The 27,025-nt window shown below is 38.1% G+C and overlaps 2 protein-coding genes across 8 annotated transcripts; one reads left to right on the plus strand and one right to left on the minus strand.

Annotated features, from left to right (window-relative positions):
- Positions 1–504: 504 nt before the first annotated feature.
- On the minus strand, positions 505–5,647 carry LOC124179107 (upstream activation factor subunit spp27). Of its 7 annotated transcripts, none has more exons than XM_046563196.1 (5): positions 5,495–5,647; positions 4,637–4,727; positions 3,160–3,458; positions 2,384–2,622; positions 505–2,269 (listed from the first exon to the last, which is right to left on the minus strand). In XM_046563196.1, exons 1-5 carry the CDS (start codon positions 5,535–5,537, stop codon positions 2,153–2,155), a joined length of 789 nt encoding a protein of 262 aa, XP_046419152.1. In that variant the 5' UTR covers positions 5,538–5,647; the 3' UTR covers positions 505–2,152. The 7 variants fall into 7 exon arrangements, with proteins under 7 accessions (XP_046419152.1, XP_046419150.1, XP_046419147.1 ...); XM_046563194.1 differs by having other exon boundaries at positions 2,384–2,625; XM_046563191.1 differs by having other exon boundaries at positions 2,384–2,625; positions 3,154–3,458.
- Positions 5,648–8,690: 3,043 nt separating this feature from the next.
- LOC124177667 lies at positions 8,691–20,069 on the plus strand. The gene is made up of 8 exons (XM_046560301.1): positions 8,691–9,217; positions 9,656–9,763; positions 11,363–11,508; positions 12,376–12,535; positions 12,651–12,807; positions 16,383–16,532; positions 17,036–17,501; positions 19,057–20,069. The coding sequence occupies exons 1-8, from the start codon at positions 8,998–9,000 to the stop codon at positions 19,336–19,338; spliced, it is 1,689 nt and encodes a 562-aa protein (XP_046416257.1). The 5' UTR covers positions 8,691–8,997; the 3' UTR covers positions 19,339–20,069.
- Positions 20,070–27,025: the final 6,956 nt, after the last annotated feature.

The raw sequence follows: 27,025 nt of genomic DNA on the forward strand, positions 1-27,025 counted from the left end.
GTGAGATAAGTACAATAGATTAAACCTAATGAATCTAATGGTACGATAACTTAATTAATTTGAAACACCGAATTCATTTAAATCTCGATCTGATTATATACTTGCAGTTGTTCAGGTTTAAAAAACAGATACAATAATCTTCGTCGAGGAAACCCAGCGACTACAATATAATGAGACCTGATATTGATCAAACAAATCTGCAATGTCGTGATGCAATTATCAAGCAGCTCCTGCATTTTTACCTCTCCACGAAATAAACCAATTGAAAGATTGTCGAACTATTGGTCGAGTGCAAAAAAGGAACAATAACTGTATTTCGTAAAGGGATAAATGGAACAGAGGCGCATAAATGACAGAGAGCAAATTTAAAAAAAAATGAAAGCAATATTTTAATCGGGCAATGTTTTCAAATACAATTATAGTACACCGCGGGTTGTTCATGGCTTTAGAAAACATAATCAATATTACTTTTATCCTTCCATAACATTATTCGTATTTTTTTTCTTGTTTTTTTAAATCATTTTTTTCGTTTTTTTTTCTTCTCATTCTTATCTTATCTTATATTTTCCGTATTAGCGCTTTCGTTATTTGCCGGCCTAGTTAGCAAGCTGATTTTGTTCTCCTTGCTTTTGGTAGTATCATGATTTAGGCCAGCGTAAAATTACACAATTTATGTTCAAAATACACGGATGGTTCTGTACTTAGTGAGGTACAGCCAGGCAACTATACGAATGACTTCATAATTAGAACGTACATACTTCAACTCATAATCCTATTTTTTTCTTTTTATATATTTATTTATTCCTACTCAAATGCCGTGCAGCAACATTTTTTTTCTTTCTCTTATCGCGTCACACATTTTGACTTAAAACTTGTTTTTTCGTATATGTAAATCATGAATCATCATCAGTTTTAGCATTCCATTGAATCTTATACGTTAAAGGTCAATTTTTTACACCAAAAAACCTACATTACGACGATAATAATTAATTAGTAATTACACATTAATATATAGTTATAATTAATATTCTTTCAATGTATAATATTCCTATTATACAGAAGAAGTACAGAATGTCGATTTTCATTTTTTCCCCTTTTGTATAGTTTTTCAATTTCATTAATTTTCCTCGGAACAACCTATCCTACCTTGAAGACTCATCAATGTCAAAATATAAAAAACTTCCTTGTATTGTTTTTCTTCTCACTTTTTGAATGCAGTTTATACTGTATTATCAAATTCAAATTGTCAACAACTAAATTACATTTACACACTGATTAAAGGTATCTTTTCCCTAGATGAATAAATTTTCTATTTGTCAATTAATCAATTTCTACATGATTGTACATCTAATGCTTCTTCAATGCAGAGCTCTCGTGAGTGAATAATAGCATATCCCGAAAAAGAGAGAAAAGAAACCTGATTCGAAGTCCGCAAATTAGATATTTTCCCATTCTACGGTATTAAATAATGTATAATATTGTATAATTCTTCTCTTGTTAATATTACTGAGTGGGAAAATGAAATAAAAATTCATGAAATTGAACATGTATAAGAGTTACCGGAAGAAGAAAAAGGCAACCATTGAATGTATACTTGTAAAGATCTTGACTCGGAATATGATGCAATGTAAAAACTGCTTACTGACTACTGCAGTGAACGCAGACATACTTTCGATCGTTCACGTACCCCTTGACAAGAAACCACAGCAAAGTTATAGATAATCTCTAAAATTCATAACTAAATATTGCATAAGTGATTCTGTGGCAGCAAGAGAATGAAGTTCAATAGAAAATTAAATATATATCAACATGATTGAGTGAAAAATTCATACAAATTCTTGCTTGAGTTGAAGTTCTCAATTAGAGAAATTGACTCTGTTTAAATATATGTTTTTTTTTTTTTTTTTTCACGAGTAATGCCCATAAACCACTGCAGATGAAATAGTTTACCACGAAAAGCTTTGCGGGTTCTTGACGGAATCAATAGTTTATGGTGGTAAGGAGGGTCTGGTGTTTCGACACTTTAAAACGATGTTCGGTGTCACGTGTGGGGCGTGTAGTTATGACCGGGATGATGAAGAATTACATGAGATAATCATGTGTGTTTGTTATGTGGAATTAATAACCTTCAGAGTTTGAACAGCTGGAGCACTTAGTCTACGAAGTGATTTTTGAGGTACTTCATCATACCGAAGGTCCTAAAGCGCTTAACCCCGATAACCTTCAGCAGTTCCTCGTCACAGATCGCGAACTGCTTGTTCTTGGGATCCTTAAAAGAAAAAACATTTCATAATTGAATTAGCTAATCTGATACACAAAACCATTAACAAAAACTGATAAGCGACCAAAAAAAGATGATCATGAAAATAACGACAATACTCACATAAAGGTTTCTCTCTTTTATGATACTCCATACTTTCTTCACCACCTCGTGCCGCGCCATTTGCTCAGCTCCGACAACAGAGGCCAACTCTGGGGAAAGTGTAACGGCACGTGTGTAACCACCACCCTTACCTTTCCCAGCTCCCTTCTTGGCACCTCCTGCAGCCTTCTTACTCTTTCCCCAGTCTTCATCACTGTCGCTGTCAGATCCCTTCTTCTTTCCCTTCTTGCCTGGTTTGCCTGCTCCAGAAACATTTCAACGAACGATTAGCTATGAGAAAATGTATCAACTTATCTCTGACATCAGACCTTTTGTCCAATATTTCTATCTCGAATAAAAAGTGGAAATAAAAATTATGGGATCATACTTGAAAATCAAAAAATTCTTACTAAGCAGACTGTCTATGGAAAGTTGTTCCAATTCTTCAATTTGTTTAATGCACTTCTGTACCGTAATTCATCACTATCCTGTGATAAATATTCGAGAAGCAATAGTAATGTTCAAGTTTTACTCAAGTTTTGAGATCGACTCTGCTACCCTTGTTCGCAAAATTCATTTTATCGGAAAGAATATACTTGTCAGATTTTATTACAAAGGTATGTTTGGATCAATTGGTTGCCTAAAGAAGTAAAGATATTACCACTTGACTCGATATCGTCAACTTGGTCAGATGCATAATAAGATCTTATTATCTTATAGATAAGAATCTGATCAAGTTGACAATAACAAGTCAAGTGGTAATATCTTTACTTTGTTGACTTGGAACTTACTGATACCTTTCTTGGGGGTAGGCTTGGGTTTTTTAGGGCTGTATTCTTCGTCGCTTGCGTCGTCGTCGCTGGCGCTTTCCTCATCATCTGAAGATCCCTTCTTACGTTTGGTAACAGTTTTCTTAGCTGGAGTACGTTTCGCAGGTTTCTTCTCCTCCTCCTCCTCCTCTTCTTCTGAACCTTCTTCCTCTTCCTCTTCGCCTTCTTCTGACTCTTCACTGGCGGCCTTGCCCTTCTTATTTTTTTTTCCACTGTCCTGTTTTTCTTGAAGACACTCCATCACCAAATCGTCGACCTCCTTCTTTCTATAAATATAATTGAACGTTCACATTTACAGTTACCATTATTCATCTTTCTCTTTTATTTGAGTTTTTCGAAATTCATAGAGCTTGTATCATTTGGTATAAATATAGGAAGTTAAGAAGAGAAGAAATGCATAAAACAGGAGTTGTTACATAAATTGTTGGAGGGGGAACGAGGTGGTAGCTTAGCAAATTTAACTCCACGCAGAGTCCCTCTCTTTGCTCTTGGACACAGCGTGCAACTCTTGAACATTAGCTGATTGAGCAAGTAAGTGCACTGCATCCTTGGAATAAAAAAAGGTACAACTCTGGAGAGGCTGATGTTTTGAATAGAGTTTAATCAACTCACAAGAGTTGAAAGGAGATAAGGAAAATTTTTATTACAGTAAAATAAATTATTGATTGTCTAAATTAAACACAGTTCGCAACAAATATACGATCTCGTGCATCGATCCCTATTTGAATGTTATTAGGCTAATTCTAGAATACGTAAACTTGTACAAATTTATCGTCAAAAAGCAAATAAACAGGTTTACAAGAAAGCCTGAAAAAATTTACATTGAACATTTTGGCATAGATTGTAAATTATTGTTAAGATCCCACATATGTTGATGACGAATTCATATTCGCAATCTGTTACTCGGCAACGGTAAATAAAAACGGAAAACAGTCGATTCAAGCGGAAATTCAATCTGCACAATTAAATATGTGCTAATGTTATATCCAGTGTACAGAATGCAAAACGAATTTCTGCAAATACGGCAATTTCGATTAGCCATACATGCAAAACTCTTCATCGCATATTTCTAATAAGCGTAGAATTGGTTGAAAAAAAGTATTTCAAGGTAAAATTCTTGGACCGCTATCAATATAACGAAACATAACGACAAAGAGAAATGGAAAAATAATGTTAACGCGAAAGAACAAAATATAAAATAACGTCAAATATTAAAATTGCTAATTGTAATCGGTTTTCTAATTTTTGAAAACAAACTATTCAATTCAAAAAGTAACGCTCTTATTTATTTAATTGTCTATAATTAAGAAAATTACAGAATGATGTACGGTCAAACGACCGAAACATATCCTATAAAGTATGCAGGAAAGGTTAATAATAGGAAATATCTAAAAATAATAATGATCAGGTGCATCAAGTCGCGGTTGTTATTTGTTGTGTTTACCTGTCGGTTAAGTCGACATCGAGTTTCTCCTCGATCTGTTGCCTGACTTTTTTGGCGGACATTGTCGTGAGGTCGGCATCCTTCAGGATGGCTGCAACAATCGACCCGAAATGAGATAAGTAAATACACACGAAGCTGTTTCGAACAAATGCATAGGCGGACCCGAAAAGCGTCGGCTGGATTGACAAGATCGAATATATAATTGGCCGAATATTCGTTGACGCGGCGTCGATGCGGGAGTAACAAGAAGCAGCATTGGTGGCTTCGTTGGTGTTTTGGAAAAACTCAGAATGAATAAGAACGAGACTAGGGGGGGTTAAACGGCACCGTCGACGAGAGAAGCGCCTGCATTGCGATAATAAAAACAAAGCACGGGGTAGGGATCGGGGTGGGTAAAGTAAAATGAGAAAAAAAAAGAAAAAAAAAACAACAATCCTTCTCTACTCTTGTGGAAGTTTCGGCGGGGCAGAACGCGGCCAATCAACGCGTCACACGGCAGGAGGACGCACCTATTATTTCGATTTCCGATGAAAATTGGCGATATCTGGTGTTCGAGCCGATGACGGTTTAATGAAGGCAAAAATTCTACTTCATTTCGGCAGGTTCAGGTTCCCCGTGCGATGTACGAGATACGAGATACACTGGTGGAACGTTACGCTATAGAATAATGGCTGGCTTGGGTACGCCATAGCCGTCGTGTCTCCGCGCCAAGTCCGTCGGGCCAAGAGTAAAATGCCCGATTTCCACCGTCGAGGCGATTATATTCACGGAGAAAAAATCTCTCCCGATTTATTTCCGGCTCGGTTTTCACATCGGCACTCGACCTAGCCCGGTAATTTCAAAGATACGACGACTTACCGGTGATTTCCTTCCTCAGCTCGTCTTTGGAGATATCGGCCATGGTCGTGTGTTGCGTCGTGCGTACTGCTACTAACTGAGAGACTAAAGCCGGCTGGCCTCCTGTAGCGTCGAAGCGTACAGTCGCGGCCCGCCATAGCGGCCAGCGCTAACCGAGGGCCGAACTTTGACGATGCATAACTTTTTTCCCGCAACCCTAAACGGCTTACAACATTGACCGAATCGTGTCAGTTTTTTATTCTCTACATTTTTTCCAGCATGCCCCGTGGCCAATATTGTGATGTATCATCACGATTTCAACATTTTTAGACGACAAGGTGTACGATTTTTGGCCGGGACTATTTTATCGCAAATCGGTCAAGCTCACTGTTTATTTCTCCATAATATTTCATATAAATTTATTCCAAATAAACGGCCAATAAACGTTTTGTATTTTTATCGAATTTTTCGCCGGTTTATTTTTCTTATTTTATACCCAGTTTATTTATTTACTCGTTCTATCTCGGAGGTGAAATGCCGCCTCGCGCATTTGAACAATCCAATATGGCTGACCCATTTTTCCCGCTTGTCGATAACTTCTCGGCTATCCTGTAGGGCTGGTCATATCGTCGGGATTGTTTGATCGATGATTCGTCTGCCTGGGTATGCGCTGCGTGTAAAATCCGTCAATTACGAGACGTAAAATGAAAAACCAACTTTTGGAAATCAATAATATCGCATGTTTTTCACAAAAATATCGTGTTCCCTCTCATTTGGTCAATGGCATCCGGTTGACGGTGAAAATAATTTTCCGAACTCAATTTTCGGCATGAAAAAAGCACAAGGGAAACATAAATTCCGGGTTTGAATAACGGATTCTTTTTATTCGCCTCTTCTGATACGCGAGGGGCAATTTCTTTGTTAGAATAACCAGCGTTGTTTATCTGGTTACTGATTTGACTCCTAAGATATTGATATTTCCAAATAGCGGTTACTCTTCACTTTTTCCGCACTGCCATCCTAAAGCATAGCACGCAACTACGCGTCGATCAATACTGTTTTTTATGGTACAAATTCACCGCCGGTAAAACAGTTTTCACTGAATTCACCGTCGCTAGGAACACCGCGGTAGTTTTCACACGAGCGCTTTGAACTTGGAAGTCGGTACCGCGGTAAAGAGTTGAACGGTAGCGCCGCCCTGGCGGCAATTTCAGACGTTATTCGACCCGCAACGCGAGATTTAAATTTAAATAAATAATAACCGCTTTCGTTGACGCGCTTTCGGAAATTAATTAATAATTATAATATTAGGTTTAGGCATGATAATCAGACTCCGATTTGCAGATTTCGATTTGCCGAGTACTTCTCGGAATGATTATCAAGTATTTAAACTCCGACTATGCGTGCCCAGTCAGTGAAACAGGATTCCAGTTACAGGTTTGTGACACCTGACACATTGTAAATGAAATTAATTATTGTTTGCTCATATTGCCCGCAATGAATGAAATTACTATCGATCATATGACATACAATCGTTGCGTTGAAGTTTACGTGATTTGTCGTGATTATCTAGGAATCGTATAAAAAAAACTGGTCTCAGAATATTTATTACAGATAAAGTGGCAAGAAAATAGAAGAGAGAGAGAGAAAAAGGAACTTGCTTAATAATTGAGAATATTTTACGGACCAATAATTTAATGTTAATAAATGTAATCCGAGGTACGGCGTATCCAGGCACGAATCCAGGACATATTTGGGGGGAGGATAAAATTGTCAAATAAATTTTATAAATATGAAAAAAATTCTGTATTTATGACTGTAAAAAATACTGCCGTATTTAAACTTTAAACCACGGTTTGCCTTCATCAAAATTATTGCTGAGTACTTTTTCAATAACTAAGACTTGACACAAATTAGTACTAACAGCCTTGACCCAAGAAAATTGTACCAAATCCCTCCGTTGATATTCAAGTGACATTTATACAACACAAATGTGTTCTTGTTTTTAAATTTTAACAAGAACTTTGGACAGATTTGTTTTAATAGTTAAGATTGAAAGGAAAATTCTGAAGTCACAAAATAGAAATTTTTAGCAAGGCTTGTGCGTTACAGAAGCAAAAGGTAAAGTCGAAATAATCGGCTTTTAAAACCATATAAATTGATCAAGGTCCAAAGTTTCTCGGATGTTTGTTTTTCCCAAAAATCAGGTTTTAGTGACACACCCCAGTCGTGGGTAGCGTTTAATCAGCCTTTGCGAGATTACTAAGAATCGCTAATTTACAGTAAATTATTGCGATTTCGGAATCCCTGAACAACTGTTGAAACTTCAAGATTTTTATTGATTTCGCGAATGTATTTCAGAGTAATGTACAACGAACGATGAACTATTTTATCAAATCTATTTTACAAACTCGTTTTCATGGAGCAGTTATATTGCAAGAAATATTTTTTTATACTCAATTAATCGATTATTTATATGAAAAATCGATCGAAATAATAATAAAAATATTGATGTCACCATATTTTACACTATTGAGATAGTTTTAAAAAGCCCATCTAGGGGGAAAAGCGGAGTAAAAATTCTTCTTGCGAATATCGAAGCAATCGACATTCGAAGACACGCGTTGACTCGATGCCGAAGAAAAGTAATTACACATGTACGAGTCTTTGGGTGGTTGGGGAGATCCCCCCCCCCTCCAGGTACGCACCTGTATATGTACCAGAAAACAAGAATTCGAATCGTGCTAATTTCTTCGCGTAGTATATAACATTGATTTATTTAATTACCTGCATTGATTTCACGAGCTGTCTCTTTGTGACTTACGTAAAAGTACTTGTGCAAGAAACGTATACAAACTTATTATACATTTCAGGCTTTCCGCCGATCCGATAACGGAGTTACAATAAGCTCATTAGAAAAACGGTGCTCAAATTCGATGCGGCAGAGGTATTTACCCGTAATTTTCTACGACGTTTTTATCCGAATCGAGTTACTTTTTACAAAAAATCCTTGTTCAAACCCACGGCGATTAACGCTAAGATCATCATCCCGCCTTATTTGATTTATTTAAAAAAAATCCTCGTCTATATATGACGGTAAACCGATACAACGGCGGGGTGAGAACACCTTTTTGCCCTTGACTAAAACCCTAGGAATACAGTGTTGAGGGTAGGCAGGCTTCCGTATAAAACTAAGGGAGTCAAGAACAAGGTTGTTAATATCTCGCGGACCTCTCAAGGTCCCATTTGGGTGGTTCGTGAAAACAACCGAGTATAAAAAAGTAGAGAAAAAACAAAAAAAAAAAAAAAGAAAAAACGTCGAGGGTCGCTGTTCCCGAAGAACTCGAAGATATCTGATCGGACGATTAAAAAAGAAAAATCACGTGCGACTTATCGAAGGTTTAATGCGGTAAACGAAATAATCGAGGTGTCAATTCGATCCCCCGTTACAGAGACGAGGACAAGAGTAAGAAAAAACACACAGTGAATGGTGGGATATTCGAGTGTTCGGTGCAACAATCGAAATGTTCAAGATTAGCAAATGGCTCGTGATCCTCTTTGTCGCTGCAGCTTGCACATGCGGAGCACGCACCGAATGCGACGGCCGGGCTCAGGTGTCGCTTTTAACCGGAATCCACGAGGATGCGGCCTGCAAACGTGTTTCAAGCCGTGGCGTGCTTCTCTATGAAGCTTCGAAACTCCTCCTGGAACAGTACAACAGTAAAACGAGCGGCTTTAAGCTTGGTAGGTTATGTTGCTGGGATCCAACATGGCGCCGATAGTAGATCGGCAGTCGGAGCTCGTCATTTTAGGTCGATTGCCGGATTCTCGAGTCACCGGAAACCTCGCGCAGCCTGCTAGCCGTTTATTTTGTCGAAATCAATCGATACAGAGTGAAAAGTGGGATAAACAATGAGGTTTATTATTAAATACGGGTCACGTGGTGCGCCGTCTGACGCAATATGGCGTCGTTCGATATCCGGCCTCTCGCGGTGGTAGATTAATCAACGGCTATCTTCGTGGGTTTTTAAAATACCGATAGCGAAAAAAGTTTACAGGACATTTGCAAGGGATGAAAAGTTAAATTTAATTTCACCGCTGAACGGTTTCGATACACAAAATAACACACAAAATTTTCGACCAATGATTCCCAAATAAATTTACTATCGTTATTTTCAACAGAACTTGCGGTTGTCGACACCTGCGGCAGCGTTGGTGGAGCTTTGAAAGCCGCTATAAAAGCCCTGGTCTCTGCCGATCTCAGCTGTCTTCAGCCACCGCATTACCTAGGTCAGTTAAAACGTGTCTATAATCAATGATCTCACAATCAGTAAGTGCATACCTACAGACGCTGAACGTATGACACAGTGATTAGATCTAAGGCTAATTTAAAACCTGTGCAATGAATTTTCCCTAATAGCCATTACGCAAAAATAAAAAAAAAAAAAAGTGTCGCTTTTGCAGGGTATAAAAACTGATTGGAAAATCACAATGAAACTTGGTATGTATACACGATTCTCTTTCTGCTGGTTTTCCGGTGTTGACTGCAGAAGTCATGCGCTATGTTACGAGACAATATATCAGCAGATCGACTTTACGTTTGAGTTAATGGTTAAATTTTTGTCAATCAATGTAACACACGTTCTTGTAATTTTAACATTCAAACCGTCTTATTAACAACAAGCAATTTTCACGTTTTCTCTACTCAGTGCGTACATTGAAAAATGATCGAATTAACCGAGAAATTTCTTTTTTTATCTATCTTGGCTCTGAAATCTAAGGGATGTCCCGTAACTTTCCTGTACGGTCTACACCTGCATCCGTAATTTTCTCTTTACACCGGGAGAATAAAAAATGTTTTTCTCGCTCGTGACTTGGAAACTGAAATGCAATGTACACGGTTTAACGATCGTGGATAATGATTACAGGTGTATGCAAGGGAATTATTTGTTACTATTCGACACAAACGACAAAACTTGGCCAAGGACGAGGGCCAGCCTTTCTCTCTCTCTCAAAAAAAAATGTATATTATACGTCTCTGGTCTGTAATTGCACGCTAATTCCGGTAAATCGTTATGGCAATTCGCATTCTCGTACACAATTGTACACAAAAATTGGATTCAAGTCTGTTATGCACGATGCATTGGAGTGTGCAAGGGAAGGTTAGCGTCGATGGATATTTTCAACGTATCAAATATCGTTCAGATGTATAATCGTAACTTTTTACAGATTCCTCATTAACGATCTGCGATATTTTGGTAACGGATGTCCTGTTCCTTTTAATGCCGTCCTACCTGATTCAATCGCAAAATTTTCAGATATCACCCGTAAGGTTTTCGGCCTTCAAGAATGCTCGCGAAGCTGGGCAAAATACCGTTTTTCATGAATATATGTTTATGAATATGTATATAATTATATATATATATAATATAGGTTACACGTCACAAAGCTGAGAATAAAAAACCACAATTTTATAACTATAGCTTACTTACCAGACGCAACCGTGAGTCATATACTATAATAAGATTACCAAGTAACAGCGACATGCGCAATTTTTCCTCGTTGCCCTGAATTGCGATGCTCGATAAATTAAACTACTTAGCATCGAAACCGCTGCGATACAAACTTTTTTTGAAAAGGGAAAAGAACCTCTGACGTGGGTAGAACCTTGTAACTGTTGTACGGTGCCGGGAAATCCCCGAGGAGAAATAACCAACGTTATTTAAAACAGTGGGCGGAAAAATGAGCGACGGAACGGAGAAAGAGAAAGCAATTTCTGCGTTAATGTATTATAAAATTTACAAAGCAACGATACGCGATATACGTCTGTATGTAAATGACAGACTGTCGTGCGATAAGTAAATTTAAATATAGAATGATGGATTACAGGCATCATAGGACCGGATAATCCGACGTATGCCGAAGCCGTTCAGAAGGTAACTTCCGTTCTCCGGGTCCCGCATTTGGTTAGAAGACCGTCGAATTCCGCATTCCTTCACCATTTGGCAATGGAAAACAATTCTCACGTCGTTCAGGTATTAAAATTACGGTGAAGTAATTCGGTAGATGAGAAAGAAACGAACGGTATTTAATCCTTTAATTTTTTATTTTGCTACTTTTTGTTTATTAAACTACTCTTTTTTGGTTCTAAATGGTCCCTGAAATATTTCTAATTCTAATAAAAAACGCACTTTTTATTTATTTATTTATTGCAAAATTATCACATTTAATCAAATGGTCGAAATTTGTAAATTTGCATTTTTTGCTGCTAATCTAACATGGTAATCTGTATGCTAATTTTTACAAAAGCTTAATTTCTTTTTATACAGCTTTTTCTTGTTGTTTGTGTTTAATGAAATGATAATAAAAATACTATAATTTATGCACTAGACCGAAACTAACAATTGTATTTACTGATAAATATCATTTCGCGAGTTGTTTGTATTCGAAACTGAAGAAAAAGTTGTGTAATTTTAGAAATTCAAAACGACGGGATCGATGAAAAACCGGAATATATATAAGCAAAAAAAAAAAATTTTCAAATTTTTAACTCACACTCGTAATCAGCGATCTTAGAAACCGTCCCATACAAAGTTTTATCGAAATCAAATAACTTTTTGAATTTACGTTCTCCATATTGAATCCACCATTTTGAATTTTCGAATTTCGAGTTCAGATTCGTAATCAGTGACGTCAATAGTCCGTTTACAGGAAATTTCAAGCGAATGCGCATGTAAGAAACAATGTATGCACAAAAAGGTTAATTCTAAACTCTGTCAAAGACTCGTTAGTCGTGAAAGACAAGTTTTCGGAACCGAACCGAGTGTCGCAACTGATCTAATTAATTATGAACGAGGTCAACTACAACCTTGCGACGTTATTATTATTGTTAAAAACTACAGGGGGTCCTAGAGGTGGTGGAAAGACTAAAGTGGAAATCGTTCACGCTGGTCACGTCAGGTGACAAAAGCGAAGACGACGCCCGGAATATCGCGAAGAAATTGACGGCCGAAGCGATATCGAGAGAATTGTGCGTGATAATTTACGACAACGAGGACGGAGGTGAGATAAAAGTTGGAAAGAGAATAAACGAAGAGTGATGCGTTCATTCCCATTCGCCGTGAATATCATCGAATGACTTATGATGCATCTATTGATCCTAGAACCCGATTTTCAGACTTCACCACGAACGTGATCCACGTCGGAAGACCGGACGATGACTTTTTCGCCGGTCCGACAAACGCTACGGTGATCGTTGTCAGCGAAGGAAGATTGGAGAATCGTTTAAGCCGCGTGAATTCGACTAACACGATAATACTGGTGGAGGACGACAGGTGAGGTGTTTAATTCCGGAATAACTCTTACGCGACGAATTCATTGATCTGTCCGTGACAATTATCCGTACAACTTGGTTAAAAATATGAGTACATAAACACGGCCAGATAAGCGGGGACAATTACCGGAGCGATTGCGGGAATTTTATACGGCGATAATCCGAGGTGGGAAAATAAATTGACCGTAACGATACGAGCAGAAAATTGCCAAGCCGTCACGCATCGAGTAACATTTATCGTGCGGTTTGTCGATGCGGGGCTAATGCCACGGAATTACCATGTTCAGGAAATTCTATCACCGATCATTAGGTATGCAGGACAGGGTACGAAATCACTTGTAATTACATTTGTTGCTAAACCAGTCAACGAGATGCTGCGTCGGAAGGTGATAAAACATTTACAAATCGCGAGAAATTGATGAAAAGTTTTTTTTTCCTTTTTTTTCTTTTTTTTTTTGTTAACCCGATCCGTAACATCCGTTGCAGACAATTCGAACGAATCGACGGACTTGAAATAATTTTAGTTAATTAGGATGCCTAATTTTATTCCATGTTTAAAACTGTCAGGCCTCGAGTTAGACTGTTGAACGTTATTTTCCAGCAGAGATTCGTTTCCTCGAGTGACAAAAAAAAAAAAAAAAAATTTCACGTTCATTTGTGTTATATGATACCCTGACAAGGAAACACTTGAGATTAGTTGTTATATCCTTTGATCTTTTACGCATTCCGGAAACGATAGAACGATTAACCTTACGTGTACGAGTACAAATATATTCTAACCAGCAGCTTAACGTTGTAGATTTATTTAATTATAGATAAACAAATTCACGCACGCCTTGTACAATTTTATCTTGTCAATGAGATCATTGAGTGCACGTAAAACATACGCGCGGTGAAAATATACCAGCAAGGTTAAAAATCGCAATTACAGGCTGGAAAATAATAGGCAATTAATACCTGTCTTGTAATAACGCGAACAATTCCGCGCCATCGGACACGGAATGTGTTAATTGTTACTAATCGTTACACATCTTGCAACGGTGAAAGGGATTGTGATTGATCGATGCGCAATCAAGTGAAAAATTCATGAGGATCGAGAGGGTCGCGTAACTTATCTTGCGGTGTTGAGATCGCGTGAAAGCAGTTTCTGTTTCTGTGATTCATACTTTACAAGCCTATCATTTAAGTGTATTACACTGTGTATCACGGTTGGCTTCGGCGTTACGCTGGAATGATTGAGTAGAAGAATAATGAAGAAAAGGAAGTGTCTATTAAAAGCACGGAATTCACCCGAGGATCTTAATTAATTATCAAAGTAACTGTCGGCATGTGTGGAATTTCTCAAGGAATTCACGTTTTAAATTTATGGTACAGACATGCATATTCAGGGTTCATACGATTTTTGGAATATAAAATTCTCTGACTTTTTCATCTATTCCAGACTGAAAATAGGATCTTTTTCAGTAAACTTTCAAAAAATATGCGGCTGATTGACGACGATTTCTTTACACATTAATACTAATACCTTCGATATTAACCTAGTACCTGTATTACTATCTGACTGTTAATTTACAAACAACAGCCCGCGATTTTCCGTAAGAAAAGAAATGTAAGAAAGTTTGAAAAATGAAGAGTGTACATGGAACGTGTGAAGTGGTGAGACGAAACGAAGATTTGAGTGTGGTTGTTTTTCTTTTTTTCTTTAGCTCGATAGAACTTTGTCTAAAAACGAGTTTCTTTCTACAACGGATTCCAAATTCCAGTCTTATTTTCGAAATTCCCTGAATTTTCCCAGTTTTCCAGATTTTCACTATGCGTACGAATCGTGAGTTTTCATCGGCCGACATGTTTTTTTTTTCAAACGATTTAAAAGCTCTCTTGTACCATGTTACATGAAAATATGACAATTTTTTTTTTTTAATTCTAAGCCATTATAATGGATTCACCATTACAAACTTTGAAAGTTTGACCTTGAATTCATTATAATTCGAAAATTTTAACATTTTGGATTTCGTGAATCTGACCTCAGATTCGTGATTAGCCACTCAAAAAAAAACCTTCGAGTATCAATTTTCACAAAAACCCAAATGTTCTTAATTTTTTTTTTTTTCTCAACATATTCAATACGCCAAATTTAAATTTTGGAAATGCGACTTTAGATTCGGGATGAGCGACCTAAAAAAACTTAGCGGTAACAATTTTCGTTCAAATCCATTAATCCATTCTCAATACATCATCGTTTTTATATTATTTTTTGGAAAGTTTGTGATTTGCATAATTGAAGAAGTACCGAACCGATCAACGCCGAAATCTAATCAGTTCTAAGTTTGGAAAAGCCGCGTCGATCGAGACCAAAATCGTCGAACAAAAAAATGATCGCACACCGAAACCCAACTTTTAATTTTCGGGGTGATTACAGTAACTACGTTCTTTCCCTGAAAGCAGATAAACGGGCAGCCAAAAAATACCAACCGCGTGAACTCGGCAGTCATTTTTTGCGCAATCGTTCGGTACAGGTGGAAGTAAAAGTGTGATAAAAAAAAAAAAGGAACAAAAAAAATTACAAGCGAAACCTTGTATACACAAAGAAGACCTTGTTCTCCTATCGGGGTGAAAGCTAAACTATAAAATTATAACAATGAGTAGGTCTAGCCCTGCAGACAACGTTTCATCCACGTCCTCGCGATGCCGTGAATTCGTTCTTCGAAGGAGCGACGAGTGCGTTTTGTCAAAAAAATTCTTTCTCGCAAATGTACTCCCAGCTAGGTAGGGTACTTCATACGAGTTTCGAGTATGATAATGCAGAGAAACAGCGCTTCAAGGTTTTTCGTCCCGGCTCTGTAACGCAACGTCGATGGTGTAGGGAGGCACGTTGCACATGTTCGTCAACTGTGTGGGTACACAAGGCATTACACTGTACGGTAGTAATAGGCCTATTTAGAAAGACATGAACTTTCAAGAATGAGGTATAATAATGCAGGCCCACTACAGAGAGGAGGTCGGCAATCGAAGTGCAACCTTCGGGTATAAAGAGAGTCGGACCATAACGAAGCGAAGGAACGAACGCCGGTGTAATACGGCATTCGAGGATCATGACAAAAACTGTATTATGATAAAACATTCGCTCAACTTCCCACTGAACGTTTTCTGTGTCATGCATATTCTTCTGGCATCAAGGTCCTCAGCCTCGATCCTTTTTTCACTTGGTTAGCCGGATCCAGTCGCTGCTTCGTATGCTTGGGATAAAGACTCCGCGACCACCTTTTTGGCACTCACCATATTCATGCCGACTTCCTCAATTACTGGGCCTGGGGGTCAAAGCTTGGAAGGATCGATATTTCGAACGGACTGAAAGATCAGTAGTCGTTCCGATCAGTGACACCTTCGAAAATCGAGACTTGGAACGATTCATCTTTCGATATTTCATTTTCGAACGTTTGACATTTCAAGTTTTCACCCCCCACCCAATTCCTCAACTATTCCAGTAGTCAATACAGCCTTTTTCCTCGTCGCTCCGCTCTTACTCTCTTTACCGCAGTTTTTTCTCTCTTCATTTTCCGATTTTCTCTTATCCAGAAACGAAACGACCGAGTTGCAGACCATGGTCGAAAAGTCCAAGTGGTGGAACGGCGACGGGACGGGAAAATTTGACCCTGATGACATGACGGAGGTCCGCTGGCTTCAGGACGCTATCGACGTTTACGGAACGGCTTTGGACTCGATTTGGTATGTTAGCGGTTTGTGCTAAGCCACAGTTTGTATAATCGACAAAGAGTCGTCGGTGAGTGCGGTTACCAGCTAGAAAGACAGACATTGTTTTGACTGATATTAATTCCTTACCGTATTCGATCGAAATTCGTATGTCCAATTCGTATGATTGCGCGAAGTTGACTCACCGTCACGCGGCTCCGAAACCACCCAATGGATTATTTTTACAGCTTCCAGTGTTCGGATGCAAATATTTTTGAATGGTCCGGACTGCGTTCCAAGAACGAAATAACGTCAATGGAGCACAGTCGAAAACAAATGATTCCATGAATCGAAACACGCCGGACTGCGAATAATAACGAGAGCCAGGCTTATGACTTTGGCTTAGAAGGCTTGTTACAAATCAGTCACACTTGAAACGGTTGTTACGGCACTCGGATGCCTTTTTCAGGATTTACAAACACCTTAGCAAATCGATGTCAGGAACTATGCTCAAATAATGAAAACTCTCTTTTTTACAGCAAGAAGAAGAAGTGCAAGTCCCAGGTGAACTCTGCGGACTGGATGGAGATGATATCGAAGGTTCTGGCATCTCGTAACGCGGAGACGGTTTCGGAACCTCGGGGTTTCAAGTTGTTGGTTAAGATTCGCGACGGAGGTTTGAAGACCTTGGGTAAAATCAACGTCAAGCGTAACGTCGCGAGGATATCGTGGGGCGTTAAAGACGGGGCAAAAGGCCAAGGAAAGGTCGAAGAGAAGCGGAAAGGTAAGGGGACGAATGAGGAAACGGAAGATGACGAAGACGAGGAAGAGGAGCAGGATACGCCGGATGAGATTGAGAAAATTGCTGAAAAGGCGAAGAAAAAACAGATCGCGAACCTCGACTGCGCGTCCAACCTTCACGAGGCCAAACTGACCGAAGATGAGGAGGACCACGCTACCCAAATCGTGGTTGCCGAAATGGACGACACGGAGTGGTGGACGATGGTGAGAAAAGCGAACGATCGTTATTGTCACCTTTTCCATCCAACTCACGTCCCCGATACTGGGCCGATTTAGGGTCAAGTGACTGGAGCAATTCTTCTGACAGCTGACTTGAAAATCTGACTGTATGTACGAGTATGGCCAATATTGGGCAACGTCATCCAATTACTTACCGCGGAATTACGAGTATGAGCTTGACCGCAATTTCATGCGCCTGTACTTTTCCCCACTTTAAAACTCTCCTGCAGTTCTGCTCGAGTTGTAAAGATACGTCCAAAACACGTTCGTCTATTCTCGAACCTCGAGTCTTGTCGCAATTAACCTCGAGACCTTCGTTGCTCCAATTGAGAAACCGTGAAACAATGCTCGAAGAAAGAGGAACAACGAAAATGTCTTTCTCTTCTCCAAAGTTTTCCCTTCTGGTCAACATCGATGATTAGCTTAGCTTGGACTGTTGCGATTACCGTGAAAGTTACAGGTGCTTCGATGCTTCGCTCTTGGGATTCCCGTTCATCTGTCAGAGTGAGAGTAGGAATAACTTGACAAAAAGACAAGAAGAAAAAAAAAACTGCGAAGGTGGGAGAAACAAGTGTCGCGGTCACTTCTCGGTTACATTCATCACGTGGAATATCTTGGTTCGCAAATCTTCAGATCTTACGACTGTAATAGAGTTGGGGGTAAACGGTGCTAAGAACTGAGATAATTTATAAGCTACTATGAACTTTACGTATAAAGTCGTCGCGCGGAATATCAAGTCTTGAAAAAATACGACCTTAACAGAACCCATCAAGCTAGTAGGGAATAATCATGATCAAAAAATGGGCATGCAGCAGACCTACCGTTACCGACCGAGCAAACTCACTCTCTTTCTTTCTATATTAAATAAACAAATTAATGGAAAGAGTAAAAATTTTAACGGTGCATCGCTCTTTCGTAGCGGGATTCAGGAAAGTTACTCGTGCCCCAAAAATCGTTAAAAAAATGTGCAGTGTTCCTTGGTTGGCGTGTGAGCATCTTTTATTTACGAAATTATTGTAATTTCCAGTTCTCGTCTAACGACCTGAATATTATATGAGAACATTCTCAAGGTGACTCATTTTACTCCTCATTCTTTCCTGAATTGCGCAAAGTATCTCAACTATGCACTTTTCGGCCCCTGAAATTTCGGGAAATATTGGAATAATCATACGTTTCTTTTACCAATTTTCGGGATATAAGTAACCTTCCTGAATTCCGCTACGAAATAGATATTCACCATCGAAATCTGAACCAATTCCGTTCGTTTGTTTAGTCGATATAGGAAGAAAAATAGATGAATTTGCACGGTCGGTAAAGGTAGGACTGTTACACGCTCTTAAATTTGACGCCTCAGAAAAATTGCGGATCAACCGATAACTCGTTGGAATTAAAACGAATCTTGGCGAAATTTGAACCACGACTAATTGTAGTCGGTTTTGAGCTTCCCGATTTTTTTCAGAACTTTCGATCGATTTCCAGCCGAGCGATCGGCGTTTTTGCGCTGGCTTCTAAAGTGCGTTCCTCCCATTTTTCCACGCAGGTGGGAACGGTGAGCGGAGTCGGAGTGGCGATGTTCGTAATCGGAATCCTTGCTGTCTACATAGTTTACACGAACATTCGAGGTCCGCGAAGTCCGAAGGGTCAGACGACGTCAAGTCGGAGATACAGCCTCGAGGGTGACTCGACCTTACGAAGGGTTGGCAGCGACAACGAGATGCCGGTTTCCGGTGGCGGACGGAACCAGAGGCAACCGCAACGTGCCCAGAATTCCACACACCGAAGAGACAGCATCCGAAGCAGCATATCCGACAGAAGTGTCTGAGTCCAGCTGGCGTTATTTATTTATTTGTCAAATTATCGTTGATTATATTCTCAAGTGTACACCGTTACGCTATCAAATTTTTATCCCCGTGTTTATCTTCGTCAAACAGCTACAGCGTATTAATCAGTTGTTGAGAGTGCATTAATTGCCGTCGTGCAGGATGCGGAACAACTCGGACTGATAATCATCTTGTACATTGACCCGTGACCCTTATCGTTTTATGATGTTCAACCGTTAAGTCAAATGGCTTTATCTTACGGGTTTTTTTCCGACAGATTTATAAATATTTTTTCCAAAGATTTTCATCCCTGAATGTATAACGAATTTTTCAAACTTTCTACCGTATCGCAACTATTTTGGGTTACATTGCGACACTGTTATTGGTTACTTGAATCGATCCTTAATTCTGTTATCTGCAGTTTATTTATTCGCCTGTTTGTTACATTTGTTGCGATTTTTAAGCTGTATCTGGTGAAAATCGACGATACGTAAATCATTTTTTATAATTATTCGGCAAAGTATTGATAAAACGAAACGTAGAAAAAAAAAGACAGAACAATGCATATTAATGATTGCACTGGAGATCACGTCTGTCCGCAAGCTCGATCTCTATAGCTATTATAGACGCTATGCACTGGATTGAAATTCGCCTAGAAATGTTAGAAATAATGAATAAAGAAAAAAGGAAAATACAATCACCAGTTTGGAAATAAAATATTTTACAACGTTAACCGTGATCTTTGCATGTGGATGAATAAATAATATTATATTAATTTTAATGCGTTGTAAAATTGAGTAACGATCAACGCAAGCGCGCAGCGTAAAACGTAACAAGTTCAAAAGTGAAAAAACAACAACACAACAACGTTAAAAACGCGGTGATGCCGAATAGTTATGACGCCGATATTGTTATTGTCCCTAATTAGTTCAATGAAAAAATTATTCAAGGTCGGTCGGAAGATTGACGAACCCGCGCGTTGCGTTACAACGGTATATAATATATACACACACCGAGAGTTTTTCTTGAAAGGCACTGATCAGGGAATTTCGTGTTAGACATTTAGTGGCCACCCTGAATTCAAACTCGTCTAGTTTACGATCGTGGCCAACTTCGTAAAAATGTTACCAGCATGGCAGGCGAGAGGTTATGGTTGACTGTTACTAGTCAGCCGGTCGATTCTAGGGAATTTTTTTTTTCTCGGCAGCAAAGGTTAGCTTCAGGCCACGAGCAAGGATGTCAGCCAATCAAAACTGGGCAATTTGAATCGCGCGGGCTACGAGCAGGTCCTTCCAACAAAAATTCCCAGTATACGTATGTAGATAGAGGCATAAACGCGGATGTGGCGTATTAAATTGTAATGGCTGATAAGCTCTTTATATATTCTATCCGCTATTGTTCTCGCCACTTGACCCAATCAAAAGAGTCGTTACTTAACCATCGTCAAAAGACTGCACCGAGCCTCGCAATAACCGCGCTGTTATGTTGTACATAATTTTCCTCGCTCATCGTTCTTAAAATCTTGACTATTTCTTATTTTGCAACCGTCAATTTCGGCGTTGCGAATAAATAACAGCTATCTTCTTTACTCGCGGAACAAGCAATTTTTGCAAAAACGTCAAAAAAAAAAAGAAGGATTCAACGAAGATTAAAAAATAACCGACGAAAAATCTTGCCAAAAAAAAAAAAAAAAAACTGTGGAGATAAATCGAAAGTCGCAAGGTTTGGCATATTTGTGAAACTTTCGAGACGTCATCTTTTTTTCAACTTTACTGGTTGTACATTATTAGCCAAACTTTGTATCAGATAACGATTCATTTTTTGATCTTACGATTAGCCTGATCATGTTTTTTCACTGAATTCGCCACTCGGCAAACACAGTTGGAGCGATACTTTATCTCCAAAACCGGATTCTTCGTCACGAGAATAAAAAAAAATTAATGAAAAAAATATTTGAAAACAAAAAAAAGCAATGAACAGGAAGAAAGACACGCACGTTGATTTATTCCACCGTAGTACGGAATTGCATTTCTACGCTATGAAAGAAATCGTACCAGCATGGAACGCTCGTATCGAAAGAGGTACAGAAGAAGCGAAGATGATTTGTTGGCGATTGTAAAATTAGAAACGGAACTGACCAACTCAAGGCAGATAACGTTAAAGCCTGAAAGGTTTAATCCGTAAACGGTTACGCAACATGAAGCACCAAGCATAAAAAACTTACCGTTGTACGGGTTACATAACAAATGAGTAGCTAAAACGATCCAACTACTACCGTATTATTCATTGACACGCAGCGACGTGATTTGGCTTGTTCTAGCATCACACATAAAATGTAATAATGGTACACACGCGAAGACACGACAGTCATTTGAATTATCGCACCTGGTCGGAACGGCGTTGAGAAGAAAATTTATGGGTTGTTAAATTTATACAAAGGTATAATTTTCGTCAAATTACGAAACTTCGTTTAGGGTTTTATGAAAAAAATTTCTTACCGAGCGAAAAATTATTTATCGGTGAAATCCGAAGTTTCACTAAATAAGGTCTGTTTGAAAGTAATTGTTGGATATAAAGAAATAAGTTTAAAATAATTACGAAATGAGAGAAAACTTCTGTTATCTTTCCATTATTTTCTTTTTTTTCGCTGTATGTCTGTTGGAAATTTCTCTCACTCTTAAACATAATGAGAGAATGACGAATTCGAACACAAGCTAATACGGAAAAACACTTGCATATTACCCGAAATTGCTTCAGCATTTTGTGTATAAATTTTACTCCTTAAGTTGCAATAAAAAAAATAAAAAAAATTACATCATAAGCATATATATACTGATTTACCTCCATATTCGTACAGTGAGGTAATGACAAATAAAAATGTAACTTTTAAATAATCTCAACCAAATGCTTTTTTGCGCATATTAAATTCAGTGTTTAAAAAAAAAAATATATATATATATATCAACCGCCACACGTACATATTAGGAATGTTGCTAGGTTTTAAAAACTTAAGGCTGCGTTCACAAATCTCATTCGAATAATTGTAACACGGTGAGGGAATGATTTTATTTTTCGGGACATGTACGTAAAATCGATTATCCGTTTTACGCATTTGTTGTCGTAGTGCAATAAAAGCTCCGACACACAACTGACACTGATTGTTAAATATTTTAGCGATATTTAATCAATATGAATATTGTTGTATTTGAGACGAACAGCTTTTTCGTTATTGTTATCGAACTAATCGCAAGGGAGAAGGTGAGGGAATAATTTTTAGAGCAATAACTTGCATGTAGACCAAAATGTTACATCGATAATAAATGCATGTGACTCGGTACTTGAATTTCGAGACTTGATGAGAAATATTCACAACTTTTTTGATTACGCGCATCAATTTTTTTGCAACGTTTATTCACGAAGTCGGTATTCAATCTCCAATTTCGATAGCATGATTACGACACATCGTGTTTGATTTATGAATCAATATGCGTGTATGTACGAATAAAATAACTTTTCACGAGTGTTGAAATTTTGTGGAAAAATATCAACGGCGAGGTTGCATTATACACATTGTATAATTATCATGCAACAACGGTCTGCGGTTTTTTTTTAATAAAGTAACTGCAATATAATTTTCCGTAGTTCGTCATCGGTTCGAGGCAATAATTACAAAAAGTTTCCCCTCGTGGCCAGAAGCCAACTCTTAGCCAACGGAATTTTCTGTCCTAGTCAATCTTCTCAACGGAATAATAAACCCTTGCATAATAAGTGAATCACAGATAGCACTTGAACTGAATCTGGCTAATTGAGATGCCTAATGAAATTAGAGAGAAGTAATAATAATACGATTCCTTGACATATAAATCGTCAACTTGTCACAGCCTTACTTAATGCCGAATATGAACGACCGCAATTACAGTTTACATAACGTTGCGAATTAGGAGATGTAAATTCTATTTCTGACAGGATTCCTTGGCATATACTTGACGTGCCTAGCATCTAATTATTTATCGGTACCGATGTCACCATTTTGAACGAAAGTCCGCGAAAATATTTTATTTCAACCCGGAGCATAGCTAAAAGCACGATCAATCAAATCAAAAGGTGAGCAACTGACTTTAAAACGCAGTCACCCAGCGAATCAGGTGTAACGATGAGTTTTTGCAACACAGAGATAAAGCGATTAGAAATTTGGAAAGACGATCCGATCGGGGATGAAAAATTAAATTAAAAAATAGAACAACAAGAATGTTATCGATTTTGCATGGGGGGTTTTTTTTTTTTTCTTCTCTCCAAAAATAGGCTTACAAATCCCCAATATCCTTATGTCGCTATTCACAGATTGAAGAACGTTGCTTTTTTAGCAATAATATTGCCGATTACTCCAGACTGCTATTATTTTCCGTAAATCTGAACGTTTCGTGGTGACTCTGATTAGCAGTAGCCGATCTACGTTAGTTAATTTGGAATTCTGTTTACACGGACTGGTGATTGATTTAATAGAGTATTAATTGAAAATATACCTCGTATTAATTCGTGTAATTTACATTTCAGAATAGTGTCCCGAATTTTTGACAAGCTGAAAAAAAGACGAAAAAACAAGGGAGTAATACGTAATAAATCGCAATAATGTCAAAACTTAATTGGTATAATATATTTAACCCGCAGCCGAAGGTTAGCTGAAGGTTACAGAACTGCCGGATCCAAATTAGCCATAATTTATTACATTAGTAGTGAGCGAGATATACGGGGTGGCCGATTTTAGGTAACCACTCGATACATTATGGAAGATAAACGAGAAGCGAAGAAAAGTTTCGGCAGCGTTTATCCAACGCAAGATGGCGCGACACTCGGGAAATTTTAATGGCGGCCGTTCTGTCGATTGAAAAGTTTGGAGGGCTGTAACTCGGTGAAAAATCGTCAGAACGGAGAAATTGAAGAATAGACGGTTTCGTGTCGATGGCATCTGCAATTTTCATACGGCATCAAGGACGATCGCAAATCAAAATATGAGAATACTCGGCATTAAGGTTTCTCTGGAGTGGCGCCGCTGGCGGTCAAACTGACACAGCCGCTCTGTGTTTCCCGTCGCAAAAGCGCCGCAACAGTGGGTCTTAATAATTTAGCGTTGTTAAAACGAACGAAGGATATTTTCGAGATCAAATTACGAGTGAGTTTTTCGATTCTATTAGTTACTTTTCGGTGATGTATGCCAGAGAAAAAAGAACAAATCCTTGATAACCTTGTGATATAATTCGCTGCAAAACATGACGCGTTTGAATCGACAATATCATTTTTTATTTTTTTGAGCTTGGATACGCCATGATTAATATTATAATTTGACGCACGAAATTTTGTATCCAATAATCTTTCATCTCCCAACGATAATCCGAATGATACATAGAAAAAGGACACGGTATCGAGAAATTTGATATGGAGTAAAAAATTGTGATCATATTCAACCGATTGCGGAAATCTTCGATGTCAAACGATAGTCACAACCAAGCAATGGTTAATACCTAGTCAATAGTGACGTTGCCTGACGAAATACGACTCGGGTCGAGGAAAATGTGATTGGAATGAAGGAAATGAAGGAAAGAAACTTGACTCAAACACGATCGTTTCGCGGTCGTTCACCCACACACCTTTCTACCTATTACGTACGCTTCGCAGAAACTGTACTGTAAGGAGCCTGCCGAGAAATCCGGTCAAACTGCAACGTGTAGTTTTCGCAGAGATATTTCCATGCGCGTCACGGCGTTTCATTCCGCGTTTCAATTTCTATCGACAATAATAATTGATGATGACGATGATGATGATGATGATAAAAGGAAAGGGGGACAAATGTGCATATCATCGAACTTTCACGCCTGCTGTGCAGGTTTTCTAACCAAAATAATGCCATTTTTTACCTCAAATTATTACATACTTCGTTACGCGCAATTTTGTCGACCAGTTGCGAAAATCACGCAATAATATTTCGATTATTTTCATCAATTGTTTCAAGAATTATTCGTTGAAATTTCACCTCGACATATCCTAGGACAAGCACGAACGAGTGAATAAAGTGAAAACAAGCTGTGCATATAATTCGAGATGAATTCCAGCGTAATATGATTCAACCGTTCGCTGGAACCGATGAAATTGATTACGTTTTTACGTCCAGTTTTATTCATTTAACTAGGAAGAAGTTATCGCTGCAAGTTTAAGTTGAAAGAAAATATTCTCTACGGGTTTATTCGCATTGCGCATTATTTATACATTATAAACCCTGACAGGCGATGAGGTTGAAATCTCCCCCCCCCCCCCCCCCCCCCCCGCCCAAAAAAATAATCTTTTCTAAATTCTATATGAAATAAATAATAAAATAGATTCTAAAAGTAATTTCGATACCCTCAATTTTCAAAACTTTTTTAATTTGGCTAGAAAGATTTTCAATATAGGGTATAGAGATGGAGTTCTCGAATTTGTCCTTATCATTGGGTTGATTGTTAGAGTCTATATTCCAATCTATCGAGTCGTACATTTTTTCCGCTCTATACTTTTTAATATCATTAATGAATTTTAAAGGGTAGCCGTTTGAAACGAGAGTTGTTTCGACAAGTTTTAGGTTTTTTTTTTGAGAAATTGAGGGTTTGAAATTTTAAGGCAACGATCGAACAAGGCTATCGCGACAGATTTTTTATGTTTTATAGGATGATTTGAATTATAATGAATGTATCTCACAGACCAAGTTGGTTTGTGATGCCAATCTGAGATTATAGTATCATTTTGATTAATCACCACAGTGTCAAGAAAACTGATTTTACCATCTTTTTCCAACTCAATTGTGAATTGTATACGAGGGTGAAAATTGTTGAACTTATTCAGAAGGAATTGTAAGTTTTCATTTTTTATACAAGTTATAATATCGTCTACGTAACGGTAGTAAAAAGGGAGACTAAAAGGAAGCTGTGAAAGAATTTTTTGTTCAAAACGTTCGAGTACTAAATTCGCTACTACTGGGCTAATCGGTGAGCCCATGGCTATACGAAAAATTTGTTTTTAAAATTTATCTTTGTTATCTTTATCTTTGGTCTGAGAGGTACATTGTTTTCATGAATTTTTGGTAGAAAATATATTTTAGGAGGCAGAGAGTTGTAGGTTTTAAGATTTTTTGCCGAGCTTGAATCTATAAATTTTTTCTGGTGCCACAGGCTTATCATATCATCGACTTGTTTCTCTTTTTTATTGGTAGGATCACGAGAGATAAGAGTATAAGTGTCGGAATCATTGAGAATATGTTGGCATTTTTGTTTAAAATCCATCTTGTCCGTGACGACTGTTATATTGCCTTTGTCAGCATCAGTGTTTTGTGTGTGTTTAAATTTAACAAACTTAAGTCTATACAAGCTCCTAAAGAAATTTACACTAACAAATGGTTAGTGAACTTATCTAAGACAGAGTTACCTTCTGAAATCAAAGATACTTTATCACTTGATCCTAATCATGGTCTACCTTGTAAAAATGTAAATTTACCTATTGATGATATTTTAAGTAGCGTAGAATTAGCTCTCATCACCAAAGATGGCATCACCAAAGATAGAGTAAGATCAAATATTAGCAAACTCATTGGAAACAGACTCGTCAAAAATCCTCTCGAATCTGACCGTCAAATAACGTCCAAAGTTAAACTAACTAAAGAATTTT

The sequence above is a fragment of the Neodiprion fabricii genome, chromosome 3 (genome assembly GCF_021155785.1).
Source record: "Neodiprion fabricii isolate iyNeoFabr1 chromosome 3, iyNeoFabr1.1, whole genome shotgun sequence".
NCBI classification, from domain to species: Eukaryota; Metazoa; Arthropoda; class Insecta; order Hymenoptera; family Diprionidae; genus Neodiprion; species Neodiprion fabricii.